At 37.0% G+C, this 16573-nt stretch overlaps 1 protein-coding gene across 1 annotated transcript; it reads right to left on the minus strand.

The window, feature by feature from the left end:
- Positions 1–69: 69 nt before the first annotated feature.
- On the minus strand, positions 70–9565 carry CDX4 (caudal type homeobox 4). The gene is made up of 3 exons (XM_026848582.1): positions 9136–9565; positions 4011–4156; positions 70–276 (listed from the first exon to the last, which is right to left on the minus strand). Exons 1-3 carry the CDS (start codon positions 9563–9565, stop codon positions 70–72), a joined length of 783 nt encoding a protein of 260 aa, XP_026704383.1.
- Positions 9566–16573: the final 7008 nt, after the last annotated feature.

Here is a 16573-nt window from a genome sequence, read left to right on the forward strand (position 1 = left end):
AGGGAGTATGGGCAAATGGTGGCAAAATTCATCCTTTTTTTTTTTCCCCCTTTTTTTTTTTGCCTCTGTTCATTCTGAAACTATGACTTGATGAATGTCATTAGGCTGTAATCCATTTATTCCATGTGGTGGTGGGAACAGAGAGCTAGGTATTTCGTTTGGACTGAGTGAACCAGAGTCACTCTGAGCTGAGCCACCGCTGCCATCAAACTGAGATATTTTCTTCTTGATCATTTTTCTTTCTTTAGCTCGGCGATTCTGGAACCAGATTTTCACCTGTGGTGTTATAAATGATAGCTGATTAACTCAAAGAGTGTTCAAGTTTTTACAGTAATAACAGCATCAAAAATATAAATATGTTTAAAAGAATTATTAAAAACCCAAAAAAAGACAAACAAAAAAAACCAAACCCCAAAACAAAACAAACACCCCAACCCCCCCCAAACCACAAAACACTGAATTTGTGCAGTAAAAAAAAAAAATTTAGTTACTTTGTATTCATTTTTTGCATCATAGTCAATAAAAAATGAGACTCCTTTCTTAGACCTACTGTGAAGTGAACTTGCTGTGTTATATTTAGGAACACAGGAATCAACTTACTCGTGTAGACTTAGGGTCCAACTAGTTCATCAGCTAAACTTTGACAGTGGCATGTGTCATACTTTAAGAAGATGCAATTATGTAATAATTTTGAAGATTTCTTTATCATCTATGTTACAGTTTAATTCAAACCCAAATAGTGAGGGTTCTATTTCTTCATTTATATTGTGAGTGATTTTTGTGTGTACTTATACTCTTATGTATTTTTAAAGTTTCTATTTTTTTTGGTTACTGAACTATATATATGTATTTTACAGATACATATATACTATGTTGTGTCTATAAATAGATATCAGCATTACTTAATGACAGTTAATTTCCCAGGCTAATTGTGCATATGAAAAGACTGCTATCAGTTTGAAATCTACTTTTAGTTTAAGTATCTGTATTTTCTTTCCTTATGTGAAAGTATGAATGAGTAGAAAACACTGTTTTCCTTATCATTAATTTTTTGTGTTCTTACTTTACAGTTTTTGTGATATCCTTTTGTGATATCCTGAATACAATATGTTATAGAAAGTTGCACCATTGCTTTGTATTAAAAATCTCATTATTTTGTTCTAGTTACTTTTTGTTACTTACTAGTTAATGACAGTAAGAAGCATTTAGCTTTGTCTGTCATGAGTCCTGTAGAAATGTCGATTATGTAATTTGTGGACATCATACTTGAAGGAAATCTGCCAGTCAGAAATTGGATGGCTTTAAGAGCAATAGCTATGTAAAAGGAAACTGCTGATTTTGTGGCATTTTTGGTTACACCAGACATGTCTGTGTTCTAAATCAGCCAGCTTGCATAACGTTAAGGTGGAGGTTTTGAATCTTTCATCATAATTACAGTTCTCTAAAAATTTTCCAATGCAGCTATATCCTACTGTATAACAAAATTTAGTCCATCAATGGATGGTGGATGAGGGAAGACCAACTGATGTCATCTACCTGGACTTGTGCAAAGCTTTTGACACTGTCCTGTATGACTTCCTCGTCTCTAAACTGGAGAGACATGGATTTGACAGGTGGACCACTTGATGGATAAAGAATTCAAGAGAGTTGTAATCAACAATGTCCAAGTGCCGTTCCTCAGGGATCGATGTTTGGACTAGTGCTGTTTAACATCTTTGTCCCTGACATGGACAGTGGGATCAAGGCACCCTCAGTAAGTTCACCAATGACACCAACCTGTGTAGTGCAGTTGACACACTGGAAGGAAAGGATGTGCTGTCCAGACGGACCTGGACAGGCCTAAGAGGGGGGGCTAATGTGAACCTCATGAAGTTCAACAAGGCCAAGTGCAAGGTCCTGCACACGGGTCGGGGCAATCCCAAGCATAAATCCAGGCTGGGAGAGGAGTGGATGGAGAGAGCAGTCCTGCGGAGAAGGACTTGGGGGTATTAATGGATGGAAAACTGACTATGAGCCAGCAATGTGTGCTCACAGCCCAGAAATCCAGCTGTGTCCCGGGCTGCATCAAGAGCAGTGTGGACAGCAGGTCGAGGGAGGGGATCCTCCCCCTCTACTTGGCTCTCATGAGACCTCCCTCTGCAGTTCTCTGTCCAGCTCTGGGACCCCCAACATCAGAAGGACAGGGACCCACTCGAGTGGGTCCAAAGGAGGCCACAAAGATGATCAGGGGCTGGAGCACCTCCCCTGTGAGGTCAGGCTGAGAGAGTTGGGGGTGTTCAGCTGGAGAAGAGAAGGCTCCGGGGAGACCTTAGAGTGGCCTCCCAGTGCTTAAAGGGGCTAGATGAAAGATGGGGAAGGACTCTTGATCAGGGGGTGTAGGGGTAGGATGAGGGGGGTAACAGCTTTAAACTGACAGAGGGCAGATTTAGATTAGATATAAGAAAGAAATTCTTCCCTGTGAGGGTGGTGAGGCCCTGGCACAGGTTGCCCAGAGAAGCTGTGGCTGCCCCCTCCCTGGCAGGGTTCAAGGCCAGGTTGGACGGGGCTTGGAGCAACCTGGGCTGGTGGAAGGTGTCCTTGCCCATGGCAGGGGGGTGGAACTGGATGATCTTCAAGATCTCTTCCACTCCATTCTGTGATTCTATGAATGATAGAATTGTTTTTCTGGGGCAACTTAAAATGTGTAGAGTGCAATCTATGTACTGTTTGGGTCTGGGATTGAACATCAGTGCACCACAATATGTTTGTAAAAATGCAATGCTTGATCCTTAAATACCATTGCTTATCTATGTATCCTTACACTTCCAGCATCAATTGGTCCCTCTCTGTTTCATGTTCTTGCGCAGACTGAATGCAGAAGCGAAGGAGGCTACTGAAAGAATATTTTAAAGAACTGAATGTGTATATTCAGAAAGAATAATGTTTGTAAAATTCTGAAATGAAAGGTCTCTTGTTTTATTTTACCTGAGGGCAGTAAATCTGGTTGCTAAGGTATGAGATGCCTTACTCAGTACTGCCAAATCTTTCCTCATCCTCCTAACTGTAGCAGAACCATTGCAAAACTGTTGTATAAAGAGGGTTGGATTCCACAGTTACTATATGTGCAGACTGCAGAGCTGTGCCTTGTAAGTGTGCTCTTCAGCACTGTGATTTTTAGGAAATTCTTTAGCCTGAATTCCCCTAGGCTTTGTATGATACCTGGGCCTCTGCTCAAGAAACTATCTTTATTCAGGACAGAGCTTAAATATATACTTGATATGAATGAATGCAGAGCTGCTTCCCAAAGAAGCAATGGATCTAAGTAGGCACTTGAATATTTCCAGAATGGATAGTCTTGGCTCCATATATGTGTATAATACACATAAAAATTTGGCACCACATTGTACCGCCTGAAGCATTGTGTATATAGTGGATGTGAGCTACTACTGTAGGTGAAGTACCTGTGAACATAATAGTAAAATGAAATCCTGACTTGAAAATCAAAGATTGAAAAAACTTCTTAAAATGTGCTGAAATCCAACTGACTGAGGAAGAATGTGGCCTATGGGAATAGTGGCAATAAATTTGTAGCAAAAAAATACATAGATATTTGTTCCTCAAGTTCTGAGTTTTCATTTTCCTGGCTTACAGCTGAAATATATTCAGTACTTTGGAGATTTTCCGGCCACCATTTTGTGTTTGCAAGAAGAAATAAAATGGTGAATATCATAACTCTTGAGAACATAGCTTGAGATAATGTTAAGAATAACTGAAGTCTAGCTGTCTCACAGGCTGTTATGCACATAAAAGTACTTTTTCTGCTATAAATTATTCAGTGACCCATAATTGGAGGTTTTTATCAAATGAACCAATTTATTAATTTGTATTTGCATTGTGTCAAATATACTTGGAAACTGTATCATGGTTGCCTTTACTACTTTTGGATACCGAATGTGATGCTGCTCACGTCCCCTGGCAGCAACAGTGTCTGATGAATGGGTGCATATGAATGACGGACAGTCTCTGTGTACCTGTCTTTCAGATAGTCCCAGGTTTGCTGCAAGTTCTGACTTTCTCCTTATTGTAATGTATCTGTTGCAGTGAAATTCCTTCTCTAATTCTAGTCTCTGATGATCTGTGTAAACAACTCGGTACTTTTCTTTTGTTCTTGTTTTACCTGTTTAAGAAAGAAATATTATTAATATGTTGAATTTTATTTTCTAAAGCATCTTTCTTTCAAACATCTCAAACATTTTACAGATATTAATTGACCTACAGAGTACTTGCATGGAATTATTTTCTGTGTTACAGAGAAGGAATAGGATGTGCAGGGTGAGTAAGTGAGTACTGGTTATCATAACTGGCTTTCCCTCTTCACCTCCTCCTCTCTGTAAAGATACATTTAAATATAAAGCTCGTAAGTGAAAAACACCTTGAAGCATCTTAAATAATCCACAGCAGTACATAACTGGTGATGGCTATATTTCCTCTCAAAGGGGTTTCATTTCAGTGCTCATGAAGTGACTTCTGTGCATATGCGGGCATAAATACACAGCATTTCTAGACTGAAGTTCAGTCACAATTTGTTTAGTTGCACCATGTCCTAATTCTTTATATGAGTTTTTAAAGATCACCTCTCTAACACAAAGAAATGTCCTACTAGAAATGCTTTTGCTTTCTTGCATGGCCATAGGACATGATTATAAGTTCAATAAGTTAAGTAACTTTCAGCCTTTTTGAATTTATTTTTTCAAAAAGATTCAGTCTTCCAAGATGCTGTGTGCCTATAGAGGTATAACTGGGGGTACTCTGTGTGCTGAGCTTCCCTTTCCAGCTGAAGGCACTTGTCACTTTGTAAGACGAGGCAATAAAATGCTTGTAAAAGGATTTCTGTATCATCCTCTCTATAGTGTATAAAAGAAATATTTTAGATATATTGGATAAATACTGTTAAGAGAAGCATTACGTGATGTTTAGAAGGTATCTCTCATTTCATAGGCTTTTAAAAACAATTCTTCAGGTAATAATACAGAGAGATCACTTTTCCACTTATTTATTCTCCTTTGCACTTTCAACCGCCAGATAGTTTTCCTTTTTCTTCTGATCTTCCCAGGTTTTTTTTGATGTGAGTTTTCTGGGACAAACTGTAGGACAAAGACTCCTTTAAAGTGGTTCCCTAAAATCCACTGAGGTGTTAAGATGGAGCACACGCCACACAAAGGAGCGACAAGGAGATCTTATCAAGAACCCCTTTCACATTCAGAAACACAAGCCAATTGGTTTGGAATTTACAAGCCCTAAACAAATGTCAGACTCTTTCATCTTAGCGGAGGGAAAAAGGACAGAAATAGATGAAGGAATATTTTTTCCTCTGTTCTCTTTAATTTTGGACCAACACTGAGAATAGACTGCAGTATTTTTATCTGATGGCTAGAGGTAGACATAGCTTAAGACATTTTGAAATATGCATAATTAAAGAAGGTTTTCCCAAATCCTATGCCACTTTGACTTCTGGTGTACAAGGTTTTACTGCCTAAATTTGCAGGACTAAAACAATCATCAAACTAAGTTTACTTTTTTCAAGGTACAAATTGTTGGCTTTGAAATATTTGCTCTAAGTGATAGTTATAATGTTAACAATAGTATAGATATTCAGGTTCCTGATAAACTGAAGGCTTAGAAGGTAATCTTTGAAAATAGGTTAAAATTCAACAGGGTTATTCCGGCTTCACTACAATCAGCAAATATGACCATGATTTGAGGGGGTGGAGAAAAGGGGTAGTTTTCCCCATTCCCCTTGGTCATAAAATTCACAGAACATTTCTTCTGAAGACAATAAAGCTAGGAGAAGGCCTCTTTATTTGCTGTGAAAATCATCACCCTTTCCGGCAATATAACTCCTGAAGAAAAGAGGGAGAAGGAAGAGACAAGACTGCATATCAAAGCAAAGTGAAGTGTTAAAAGGGTCTGTTGCCTCAATATGGCAGATAGGCCTCAAAACCTCAGACAATGTAGGCCACTGGAAAATAGATGTCACAAGTAGTTTACAAAGAAAAATAAATTAGCATTAGAGCAGAGGCCTAGCCTTTTTTCCCTGCTTTTCTATTTTGCTTTCTGGCTGTGTTTCTGCTGTCATGTAATCTGATTTACTTGTACATCACAGGTTGTTTAAATAAAGACTTAAAATGTGAGGACTATAGTTTAAAAAAACCAAGAAACTGAGGTTGATCTCGAAAAATATAAAAATAATGTTGACCTTTTGTTTCATCCCCTTAAAGTCCGTTCTTCTGGAAAGGGTCACTCCCAGATGTTTCAGCTGAATTTTTAAAAGATACAAAAGCTGTTTTCTAGGCCCTTGTTTAGATACCTTCTTTTCAGTAAGTTTTGTGCTTTGAAGGCTCACTTGCTCTTATAAAATATACATTTTACACTTGATTACACAGGTTTTAGAAATTAATTGGTCTGAAGTTCTGCTCTTACATAATTGAAGTTGTTAGGGCATTTTGTCATTGATTTTTAGTAAAAAACAGATCAGACTGTAAGGAATTTGATAGATGTTCTTTTTCTCAGCCTGTCTGTGAAGATATCTTTACCAAGCCCACTTTCAGTGTTTCTTTTTTAAAATGTCATATTGCCTCATATGTTTGCAATTTGAAATTTAAAAAAGGTTTGTTTCTGAATATATAGTTATGGGTTTTTAGTAAGAGGATATATAATTTCAAATCAATTTTTTTGTGTTGAAAGGACATAGTTCTGTCTTCATGATGTTCTGTCATCCTGAGAATTTACTTGTTCAGGTAATTTTTTATTTCACTTTTCCTGCAATTTATTTTTTTTCTATAAAATGCTAAATATGAATATTGAATCAGAATGTTGTGTATTTAATAGAGCCTAAATAGAGGGGGAAAAATTCCCATTTACATCTTCTCCCCAAAACAATTCCCGTTTTCTTTAGGACAGTATTTCAGTAGGCTCCCGCATTGAATTGGGTGTGTTTTGATTTCTCTTATTCTATGCTGCTCACATACATCAATGTGAGTACATGCCACTAGTGAAGTTAAGGACATACACATATTTTCTTATATAAATATATTCTTGAAGTTTAGGGCTGTAATTCTGAAATCTTAGAGCGATAAACTCTATTAAGCAGCGACAATATTGAAAGGAAGGAGCCAGTGGCTGCTTTGATAGCATGAATATTATGTCAGTAAGGAAAAACAGAGCAAGTCTGATTCAGAGTGGTTATAATGGCATCAAGTAATTTTTCTTACATTATCTTCTAGATAAGCATTGCTAAATTAATATGTAGCTGTACATGCATAATTTTATCGTTGTCAATATTTATTTGAATTTCCTTTAATTTTTCACAACTTTTTATGTGTCAGTATTAAAATTTTCCATTTTTTACAGTTAACATTATTTTAAAAACACCAATGAAAAGCCAAATTTATTTGGTCCTTTTATTGCAAAATACCACATTGTTGGTTTACTCTCCCAAACCCTTTTTTAAAGCTGGATTGGTGTCTTGAGCCCAGTTCTGTCAAGTGTTGAGCTGTTTTTAACACTTCAAAGGATTGGGCTCTAGGAATGCACAGCCTCGGGGCATGTATCTATTGACAGGCCCTGTTTCACCTGTCCAGTATTGTTCGTAAAGTATTTCAGCATGTCTGTGAATTCTGTGTAAGTACTTTTCAGACTAGAGACCAGTTTAAGCACATAACTGCTTTTCTGAATTGCGTATCTATTTTCTGAAGTTGAGCAACCACATGAAAAACGTTTCAGGATTTTCCATGTCTCTGCAGTAAGTGTAAAACTAGGATTTAGATTTTTAAGTATGTTTTATTCTTGAAGAAGGGTAACACATTTAAAATTCAATGACAACCTGATAGAGACAGGGTTGCCTCACTGACATTCAGTACTCTCAGTTGAATTTGGTCTACACTCAAGCCTTGCATCACTTCTACACCTGGAAATCTCCAATGATATTAATGAAGTTACTGCTGATTTACATGAGGGGGAAAAAACAGACTATAGATCTGCCTGGCTTTGAAGACATTTGTAGAGGCTCCAAGTGGAAGGATGGCACTGTGATATCTTCATGTTCACTAGGCATTTTCTGTTTAGTAACAGTGAGAAAACTGTGTGTATCTATCTGCTTTATAACAAATAAACAATTAGCAGACTAATTTTGCTCTTGAGTAATCACCATTTGAAGGAGGATTGTGTCTCAAGAAGCAGTGCTGATTTTCTGTGTCTTCTAAGATTGCTCCAGTTGTAATTGCTTTTCTATAGAGCATTTTCTTTGATGCTTTCTAACACACACTTACTACTTTTAACCTTAACAATAGATTTAGCAAACCTTGCTATACCCAATTTACACTTTGGGAATATACACCTAAAGGTTCATTTGGCATGCGGCTCACAAACAAAACCAGGCATATCAACGAGTGACACTTGCAAAAAAGTGATTTTTAATTGTACAGTTGTGGCAAGCTTCAGAATTCTGGTACATGAGAAAAATTTGTAAAACTGATTTGAAACTAAATGAAAAGGACTGATGAGATATGTGGTCTGCAAACAAAATAGTCTATGCTGATCATTTGAGTCAGTTTATGTCTCTAGGAATATTTCTTCTCACCTAATATAGGCAGAAAAATAAGACAAAGGAACAGCACAGATAATTGCATAATCGCTACAGTTGTATCAGAGCACATAATTTTCTTTAAAATATTGAAAAATCTGTAGAGATTTAAAAAGATCAACCTAATTTTATATTGATATTTACCTTGAAGCACAAAACAGTATGTGGTATTTTTGCTTGTAGCTGTTAAATGTTGCTGCATTCTTTGTTCCATAACATTGTCAAGAGTATCATGTTTTTAATCCAAAATGCTTAACAACAAAGATTCCTGGACTTGAGTGACATGTAGTCATATCTAAACACAACATCCATTCCTCTATAGTAACCTTATAAAGCCATTATGGGACGAAAGTGAAACTAGTGCAAATTTAGTTAAAACTGCATTAAACAGCAGTAGGTTAAATAAATGTTGTAAATGACCCACCAACCTATGTGCTTCAAGTAAAGTTAATTATTTATAAGATTGGTGATAGCAGAAGATGCTTTCTCAGGTTGAAAGTTGAATATACACTTACCAGTAGTGTTAGCTTGCACTGTTTTCCTCATCCATTCGTAAGAGCTGTGCCTTTGGCTGTTGGGAGAGATTTGCTGTGTATTAATTGTATCTACAGGAGGTAACCCCCCAGATCCAGCAGGATGGAGGGAGCTGTAATCAGCAGAACTGTAGGAGACCTGTCCAGGAGGCGAGCCATTGATCTGTGCAGCAGCAACCGTGCTGGAAGGTCCTGGGCCGTAAGCGTTCCAGTCCTCCCTCTGTGGGCCATAGGGTGATCCCCAGGTTCCTGCAGGCTGTCCATGGGTGTCCAGAGTTGGCACAGGATGATATCCCATGTAATCTGAATAGGGTGGAGTAGACACAAAGTTTTGCACTGGCAGGTTGTTGTTCTCCCTTGCAGATCCTGGATACATACTGTTCTCGTTATCCAAGAGAGAGCTCACATACATGATTGTCACAGATTGTAAATACTTGTCACAACATCCTGTTCTTTGGTATTTTCTTTTCTCACTTAAATTGTGTTTGATTTTCTCTAATAATGCCACTCTGGTTGGAATCTTCTACTTCATCCTCTTTTATTATCAACTGTGTTACCAGGTGCTGGTGGTAATGGTTTACCAAGATCTTGTCTGACGTCAGCCTAACTGCCTGCCTCATAATTACATTTACATTCAAATGAAGGGCTGACCAACCCCACCTTTTTGCTAGTTCTGGTGCTTTCTCTTTTAGAGAACCTTTATCTATCCTATTACCCTTCCCTGATATTCAATAGCAATTCCAGTACTGTAAGATGATGCAACAGTTGCTTGCATTTGTAACCTAGTAAATAGAGCTTTTTAAAAAGAAAAGACAGTGATAATTATAATAGCGATGTTTGGTGTTCAAATGATTCTTGTCTGAAACCATTATTTTGGGATAGGTTATCAATCAACAAGTAAATCTGTTACTCTCTTAATTTCTCAGATGCTAAAAAAAGAATCTAATTTTTTTGAATAATTGTAACTTCAGAATACAGAGCACCTTGTAAAACAGCATGTCTTGAATATAACTGTCTCAAAGATTTTCCCCTCATTACTGATGGTTGTAAGTGGTTTACCAGCATAGAGAAATTAAAGCTCTAACTGTGATGCACATGTTCACACTCTCCCCATACAGAGTGATTTAAAGAGTTCCCTTCATCTGGTGGCCTTTGCAAACAGACACATTTTAAAAAGCAAACAATAGATCTTCCTAACAAAGTTGGTGCCAGGAGTACAAAGAAAATGACTGTAAAAAGCAGTGAAAAAAATCTTTGATTAAGCCCAGTAATGTTGTTGGTTTCTGTTTTAAACTGAAAACAACCTTTATCTGCCTGAAAGGCTGAGCTCCTTCCTCTGAAACTGCTGTGTAGTGGTCTGTTTTCAGTGGTGGCAGTTTAGGTAAGTGAAATCAGCAGGGAGAAACATCTGGGTTGTTAAGTTAGTGGATCAGAACTGCCTTGATGCTTTTCTGTAAAGCTTGACACATGGCTGCCCGATAGGTCAATGTAAGGGTTCCCACTTAGAAAAAATATTCTGTACATGTTTTTATGCCGTTATTGAGAGCATGACATTAACATGGGAGAACTAAACCATACCTTATGGCTTGAGAACTGCCTCTATATATTTGTCTAGCTACAGTTTGTAGAGTGAATTTGATATATTTTTATCTTGGATGGATTTCTTTGTCATCAGCTATTTGTCAAGGGATATGCTTGCAAAAGAGGTGCAAATTACAATGAGTTGTTTCCCTTTACAAAGGTGTGGTTTTTCATTCAGTATCCTTTGTATTTTGACACTACTTCTATTCACACATCCCTTCTAATTCCAGCACTAAAGGATTCTAAGTGTGTACTTAAAGACAGAAAATATATTAATCTTCTGGGGGTTTGGGGGGTTGGTTGGTTTTGGTGTTTGGTTTGTTTGGGGGTTTTTTTTTGAGGAAAGAATTTTTACTGAGAAGTGTAGCAAAATCTTTATAATTAATTTTGCAATATTTACAGATTTCTTTGTTAATCCTTGGGATCTGAGAATGTTGAGGGAAGTTACATCATGGGATAGAACATGGAAAAAGTAAGGCCTTCTGTAATGGGTGTATCCTTGTAAAAATAGACATTAAAAAAAATTGGAAGAGACTCAAGTTCACTTCATCTTGAAAGAAAGGAATTGTAATACAAGTCTGAGAGCCCACAGACTTTTTAGTACTGATGTGTACTAAACACTCTGAGCATCATCCAAATTAAACAAGCTGTTTCTTATACTAGAAGTATCCTTGAAATCTTTGGCCTATTTGTGAGTATTATGTCAGCAGTTAAATTCTGATGTACTGCTAAATGTTATGCAGAGCTGTCAGTCATAGGTAGATCCATAGGAGGGTGAAGTTTTGTCTCCATTGACTGTATCTGAAATCCATTGACATAGTACAAATGAACACTGGTTGGTCATTTCAGATCAGAGATGTTGTTTGACTTCTAAGCACACTGTTTTCACATCTCAGTGAATGACATTTAATTTCATAGAATGCATTAGATGATGGTAACATTTTTAATCCCTTGTCTTCCTCTTTCTTTATGGGATGCCGCTGTGCATACCCCCCACAATTTCAGTATCACCTAATCCTATTTTTTGTATCTCAAAGCTTTATCCTTTATTCTCTGTTCTTCTTTTATCTTTTGTTTATGCTCCTCCTTTCCCTTTCTTGTTTTGCCTGTTCCATTATCTGAATTTTCTTTAGATCTATTTCGATTCTTTCCAGATTGTAATTAGATCAAGATACGCCGATGGCGAATTGCTACACTGATTTGATATCGGCTAACAATAGTAAGCTTTGAATAAGGCATTTTGTTTAAAAAGATTTACATAGCAGGATAAGATTGCTGGGTAGGACTGCAGATTTTCAACACCCAAGTGAGAATAAGATAACTAAAATGGCAACATTCAGATGATCTTCTGCACCCTGACTCTTATGCCTTCCATTTTGTGTAACAACCATGTGGATGTATTAAAAAGGAGCCATACTTTTGCATGTAGTCTAGTAGTTTGAGGTTACCAAAATTTTAGGGTTGATGTTTTTTGAGAGCTAATTGACTGTTAATCTGAGTCTGCCTTCCCAAGAGTCATTTCTTGGCCATGCACATGTCCTTCCTGCTCAGATCCAACATGTCATTACCTTCAGAGCCAAAGAACCACTGCATCTTCAGCATATAGCAGGAACTTACACTGCATTTTCAGGAATACTTTTAGTGGCCATTGCTTTCAGAAAAAGAAAAAAAGAAAAAAAAGAAGGAAAAAAATTAACTGCCCTTGCCTTGTGCATATTCGCACTGTGAGGGGATGGCAATGAGTTGCTGGTGGTAGAGGATGGGCTGGTGTGCTGCCTCAGCCTGTGTAAAGGGCTTGTGGGGCTGTCGTGTTACTGTGGCCCCTCTCATGACTTTTTGGGTTGGTGGGAAAGCAAAAGCTGTTCTGAGGTGGTGGGCTAGACATCCACAAATCTCATCCATATGGAGGTTTGTATTTATAACATTTTCTGCAGTGGCTGTTAAAGACAGAACGGGAAGAATCTGTGTGGTATTGGCAGCAAGAGTGCCATGCTCTTTGGCATACCTCAGAGAGATGGATTGTTGGAATAACTGAAACCCAAGGTTATAATTTTCTGATATTTTTCCTCCACCTGTTAAGATTCTGTGTATAATTTATCTGCTTAGCCAGTGTCCACAGGAGTTGTCTCAGTGTTTGTTGATGTGAAGTTGTATGTATGTAAAATTAAATGTACTTAGAGATCTTTGGGGAAGAAAATTTTCTAGTTTGGTAACAAGTGGCTGATGAAAATCTAGCAATAATAACAAGCATGGTGATAACCATTGAAACAAAGTTTTCCTTGTACAGGCAATGTAGATGGTATACTATAGTATATGTGCTGTTCTAAAGAGCATTTCCAAACTGGGTAATAATAACATAATCACAAACATGAAATTAAATGTATTAATTAAAGCTATTGTAACTACCATTTCAGGCACTACTGGTAGATTAAAACTGGCCTGTACAACAATAACTTATAATAAAGGTGTTTATATCCGTGATAGTTTTTATTAGGAACTCTCACTCCGAAAGTTACTCCTCCTTTTGTATGGAGTTAAGAAAAAACAAATCTGTCCATCTTTGAAGCTTGAAAATTATATGGACTCTATCTGGGGTTTTGTTTCTGAAGAAAAAAAAGCAGGTGAGCCTGGCTAAAGTGATAGGAACAGATGTTTGTTTTCTTGCTTCCAGATGACCACTCTAATAATACAGCAGTTACATCAAGCTTAGGAATGCTTCTTTACCATACCTTTATAAGTGCATGCTTGGAATTTCAATTGAATGGCTAGCTAAGGACTTTGTTAGTGAATTGTCTGTTGCTGATAGTTTTAATGCAGTATTTCAGAGGTGTTATTGACCCTTTATTCAAGATGCACCCATTCCTCCTAAAATTAATAATCAGCTGTATAAATCTTGAGAAAAGGTCAGTCAGTATGTGGCGTGATGTCAGCTGAGGTCAGTTCTGGTGGGAAAAAGTCTAACTAGTCATGAAGGAATGCAGATGGTTTAAAAATGCTAAAACACAAAGATACTGCCTTCACTGAAGTTTCTACAAACACAGAGCTTCTGGAAATGTTATTTACCCTTTTAAATTGGGTTGGTTTAATATGCAACACCCTAGTTAGGTCTCATTATCAGGGCTTGTAATGCAAGCACATACCAAATTGTATCTCCCTATTGACAGCTGTGGCGCAGCCTAGAGAGCTGGATGAGCAGTGCTAGCTGAACTATTTTCACTTGCTGAACTGACCTCTCCTGGGGAGAAAGAATAAAGGATATATCACAAGTTTCAGTTCTGTACAGTGTGTGTCTCTCATCCCTAGTGTGTATTTCTTTTTCATAAGAGAACAACAGTTGACATTAAAATGTCAGTTTGTCTGTGAAACCTTCCTCAATGTTTTGATGCTTAATTCTATGCTTTGAAATGTTGGTTGTTAAGAAATCATTTTGAAAAATGATGAAAAGTGACTTGTTGGAAGCGTGGTGATTGTATTTACCCTTCTATCTACTGTTTTTCTAACTGCTGCTAACAATGACTTATCTTTCATTTCTTAATGTTAACTTTTTCATTTTATTAAAAGTAGTGACAATGTATTTCAAGTATCATCTGCATTAGTGTTGCATTTACCAGGAAAGAGTGGTCTGGAGCTAAAGGAGGGTCTTATTATTCTGAAATCTAAATATCTTAACATCCTCTACAAAATCAATCCTGACAGTAGTTAGAGTATGTCTTACTACTCAACAAGCAGACATAGTATGGTAGGAGTTACAGAGCCAGGTTAAATTGATTCTTTTTAGCAGAACCGTGAAAAAGAACAGCGAATCCTCTACTGTATTTATTTGGTTTCCTTTTGGGGTCATGCAGTGTAGGGCTCCCACTTACTGTGGCTCACCAGAGTATAGCTAGATGGGATTATTAGGTGCTCACTATTGAGTCTTTGAGATGTTCTTCCATGTGGTCTGTCTTTCATGAGGTAACAAAGGAATTGATTGCCTTTACTGTTTGCCATTCTTGCTATATGCATGGTTTATATTCCTGGCAGACTGGAAGTTCTGTTGCACAAATTTAACTCCTCTTTCATACTCCCAGATAAGAGAGATATAAAGTCTATATAAAGGCTGTCCTGCATTAGAACAACTGTATTTTACTGTGGCTTAGAAGATGAAAAACATGCAGGCTGTATCTTAATTGAGCATTTCCATTTATTATGATACCTCTTAGAACAGAGTTTGTTACAAAATGTACAAGTAAGTATTTGTGCTCTTTGAGTATGGAAACAGCCGGCAAACATTTTTATCATAAACCTGTGCCTATTACTTTACATAGTGAGGTTTGCACAATACTGTGTCCAACTAGTAACATCCAGTGTCATTCCAAAATGTGACTGGCTAAATCATTCACAGGGATGCATTGTTTCAGCATGCGCTCTGGGTGTGAAGGCTTGGGTTGAAGTAAGCCCATACTGCACCAGCAAACCAAATAAGGGTGTTCAAGTTCGAACAGGCTTTTTAATTTTTGTGTTAACATCCAGAATAAATATATTTTTGAATCTGTTCCTTGGGTAGAAGGTAGCACATACTCGATGCTCTCTCATATGTACTTTAATGATTGCATAACCCCTAAGCAGTTACAGACACTGTATATTTTAAGTTTTTCATTTTAAAAATGTCATTTTGAATCTTATATCTTGCTTAGTTGCATGAAGTTTTTGTAGAAGGCCCCGTCTGCTATGCTTTTGTTGATCTTTTCGAACCATATAGATGACAATTCTTGCTGAGTAACAGGGTTTAAAGGTTAGTGAATTCCTCTGAAAATTGGATATACCTTGATCGTTCTTTTAATCACAATTAGGATTAAGGGCTTAGATATTCTTGTGATGTAGGCTAAGGTATGCTTTTCTTCTTCAAGGCGCTTTGCTAACAACCAATCAATCTTCACAGCAACTCTACTTTAGTGTCCCTAGTTTTTAGATGTGATAAAAGTGATAGGCTATATGATATACCCAAAGTCAGGAAGAAAGTAAGTTATTCTGAGGACTGGCACCAGTATTTCATGACTAACAATGTTGGACCGTGATATTTTCAGTTGAATTGGCTCTGATTTTATGTCTCTCTTATTTTTAATTATATACAATATAGCATCTAAGGAACTGCACTACACAAGCTTCTTAGAGAACAATAGCTTTCTTCTGGTTTTGGTGAGCAACTGTTTAAAGGATTAAAGCACACTGAGAATACTTAGTTGAGTAGATTGCTGGTTAAGTTTTACAAAAAAATTGTACTACTTAAAACAATCACTGACATAACTAGAAGGTTAATAATCTCTAAAGTATTGCCCTGGTTTATAGATACTGCTTTTGGTGCAATAAATTTTAACCTTTGAACATGTTCTTCTGCAAATAAAATTCAGCCTTATTTTGTGTACTTAACAACTTCTGATTGGAAACACATAGCAACCTATAGCAAGCATGCTTTCAGCAAACTGGAACAGAAATGAGGCAGATCTTCAAAGTGGTCACTTATCTTCCTCAATAACTCTTCTACATGTAAACAAGATAAAACAGGTCGTTTTGCCAGATCCCTCTCTCTTTGAATGATGTTTAAATAATTTTAAAGGGAAAGAAGTTGTGTTCAGATATATTTCTTTCCTTAAATTTCTTTCTTGAAGGACTTTTTTCTTTTTCCTTTTAAAAATTTTAAGACAAAATTAAACTATATAATGGAAATGTGATTAAAATAGGTAGCTATGAACTTGATCCTGCAAAACACTGCAGTCAGTGTTCTGTAAACTTAGCTAAAACTAGGTCCTAAATTATTGTGTATCAATACAAAAGACGAAGTTTCCCTCTGTATTCTTAC

The sequence above is a fragment of the Athene cunicularia genome, assembly GCF_003259725.1.
Source record: "Athene cunicularia isolate RWA chromosome 4 unlocalized genomic scaffold, athCun1 chr4_part3, whole genome shotgun sequence".
Classification (NCBI taxonomy): domain Eukaryota; kingdom Metazoa; phylum Chordata; class Aves; order Strigiformes; family Strigidae; genus Athene; species Athene cunicularia.

What these genes read in the sequence shown, in the direction of transcription:
- CDX4 (XM_026848582.1), bottom strand. Translation starts at nt 9,565, where the DNA reads ATGTATGTGAGCTCTCTCTTGGATAACGAGAACAGTATGTATCCAGGA. An exon ending in AGTGCAAGCTAACACTACTG is followed by an intron (nt 4,157 to 9,135) that starts GTAAGTGTATAT and finishes TTTCTTAAACAG; the next exon opens with GTAAAACAAGAACAAAAGAA. An exon ending in TGGGACTATCTGAAAGACAG is followed by an intron (nt 277 to 4,010) that starts GTACACAGAGAC and finishes ATAACACCACAG; the next exon opens with GTGAAAATCTGGTTCCAGAA.